General features: G+C 32.3%; 1 protein-coding gene across 1 annotated transcript in view; it reads left to right on the forward strand.

Moving 5' to 3' along the window:
* Positions 1-1,400: 1,400 nt before the first annotated feature.
* Positions 1,401-2,124, forward strand: part of Polr3C (RNA polymerase III subunit C) — a 12,251-nt gene continuing 11,527 nt past the window's right edge. Inside the window, exons 1-2 of the mRNA XM_067052951.1 lie at positions 1,401-1,612; positions 1,682-1,803. Of these exons, the coding sequence (XP_066909052.1) occupies positions 1,469-1,612; positions 1,682-1,803 (266 nt within the window). The 5' untranslated portion in view covers positions 1,401-1,468. The remainder of the gene's footprint in view (positions 1,613-1,681; positions 1,804-2,124) is intronic.

Genomic DNA, 2,124 nt, shown 5'->3' on the forward strand with positions numbered 1-2,124 from the left:
AAAAAATTTCAATTACAGCTCAAGAGAACCTTATTATATTCAGATTAACTATTAAACAATTATCTTAGTCATATTTACTTACAGCTCAAGAGAACTTTACTATTATATTCAGACAAACTATAAAATAAATATCATATTCTTATTAAATCACAGCTCAAGAGAACCTTACTATTATATTCAGACAAACTCTTAAATATATATCTTATTCTCATTAATTTACAGCTCAAGAGAACCTTACTATTATATTCAGACAAACTATAAAATAAATATCTTATTCTTATTAAATTACAGCTCAAGAAAACCTTATTATTCAGTCAGACATACTATTAAATAAATATCTTATTCATATAAGTACTCACAAAAAAGTTCTTAATTACAGATAAAAACAAATAACACAGAAAGGAAGTTGAATAGTAGAGGAGCGGCGGTAAGGTAGTGGAGGATTTGACTACTACCATTTCCCAGTAGAAATTCCCTCTAGTAGAAATTGATAAGGCAAAGTTTGGAAAACGGAAAAACAACCTAGGTGTTTTTTGAACCAGTCCCTGATCGCTCGGCTAACTCCCTCATGGAAGTTATCCTGCGGCGAATTGCCCCGGGAACTACCTTCATTTCAGACCTATGGAGAGGATATATATCTAATCCACCACCAACAGTATCAACATCTGACAGTATATTATGATATACTGTTTTTGTCTTTTATCATCCGGGTTTAAAAAATTAATACTATGTATTAATTTTTTAAACCCGGATGATAAAAGAATTCATATCCAAAATATTGAGAGAGAAGACGTGGCGTGAGATACGCTGTAATATCCCACAATTCGAAAGGAATAAAAACGACAATGCCGGATACATGGCTGAGTTTTATTTGAAATCGAGGGTCGATTTAAACTCCCGCTTCCATCAATTCTCGATGGAGGTTGGTAAGCAATTTGATCCTTATAACACTTGATCTCCTAATCCCACTTCGTATTTCTGAAATAATAAAAAGGGACATTTCATATGAAATGATCTAATAAATTGTAATAACATGTATAATATTTTAATTGGATAAAGTCATTTGAGAAGACAAATTTGTATTTTATTTGTGATGTTATAATTAAGTAAAAGAGACAGTTGCTAAGGGTTGATTTTAACGTTTTGAAACAGCCGCTATTTTATATTCCCCCTACCTATACTTGATAGAGAAGTTTTGACTAGTAATTATACATAGTTTTCATTAAAGTAATTAAAAATTGGGGTGAGATAACTGCCTTTTTTCTTCCAGGCTCTTGTAGTGGAACTGATGTCGCATGCTCCTGACAGTTTGATGATTGTCAAACCGATCCATGGAGCAAACCTAAGTTTGCTAAGTTTTACAACATAGAGATGCAAGGACCTCTTTGTAATGAGGTTATGGTGAGGTTACCCCATGGGGACTCACGTGTAAACAAGTTCTATGTCAGTTTAGTCAGTTAGTAGAATTATGAGTATCAAACAAAGTAAACTTTCCTCTCTCCTCATCCTTGAGCACTTTGGAGAGTCTCCTAGAAAGATCCACGATGAATTGTTGTGGGGACCAAGGACTCTAAAGTTAATTATATCCAATACCGGCATTCCTATTACGAATGTAAGTCATTACTTCATTTTATTTATAAATATACGCTATAACATTTTTTTACTAATTTTTTGTGTTTAGGTTAAAAAAATACTGAGTTTATTTATACAATACGGTTTTGTCACCTTTGACTCGAATAAAGTTGGTATTGCAGAATACATTCTTCAGCCACAGAAAATCCTATTGCTACTTCGTTATCCCAGGTTAGTATATCTATAGACATTTCTTTCTTTATTCTGTGGTTGGTAATAATTTTATACTATTTATTTATTTTGGTTTTCAAACTACTGATGCTTCCCTGTTCTTTGTAGCCCTGGCCAGAGGCCCCTGGGCCAATATTATAACCACTCAACTTAACCCCTTATAATGTCATATTGCAAAGGAAAGGCACTAAAAATATTTCCTCTGTATATATTGTATCTGTTTAATAAATTAAATTAAGAGTTAGGAAAAAAAACAACTACTGATAGTTAGTTTCTTCTGAAGTTTTTTTTTTCCATTCATGTCATAATAATCTGCCTAGT

Source organism: Halyomorpha halys, unplaced genomic scaffold, assembly GCF_000696795.3.
Source record: "Halyomorpha halys isolate HHAL.00 unplaced genomic scaffold, Hhal_1.1 Scaffold92.1, whole genome shotgun sequence".
In the NCBI taxonomy this organism is placed as follows: Eukaryota; Metazoa; Arthropoda; class Insecta; order Hemiptera; family Pentatomidae; genus Halyomorpha; species Halyomorpha halys.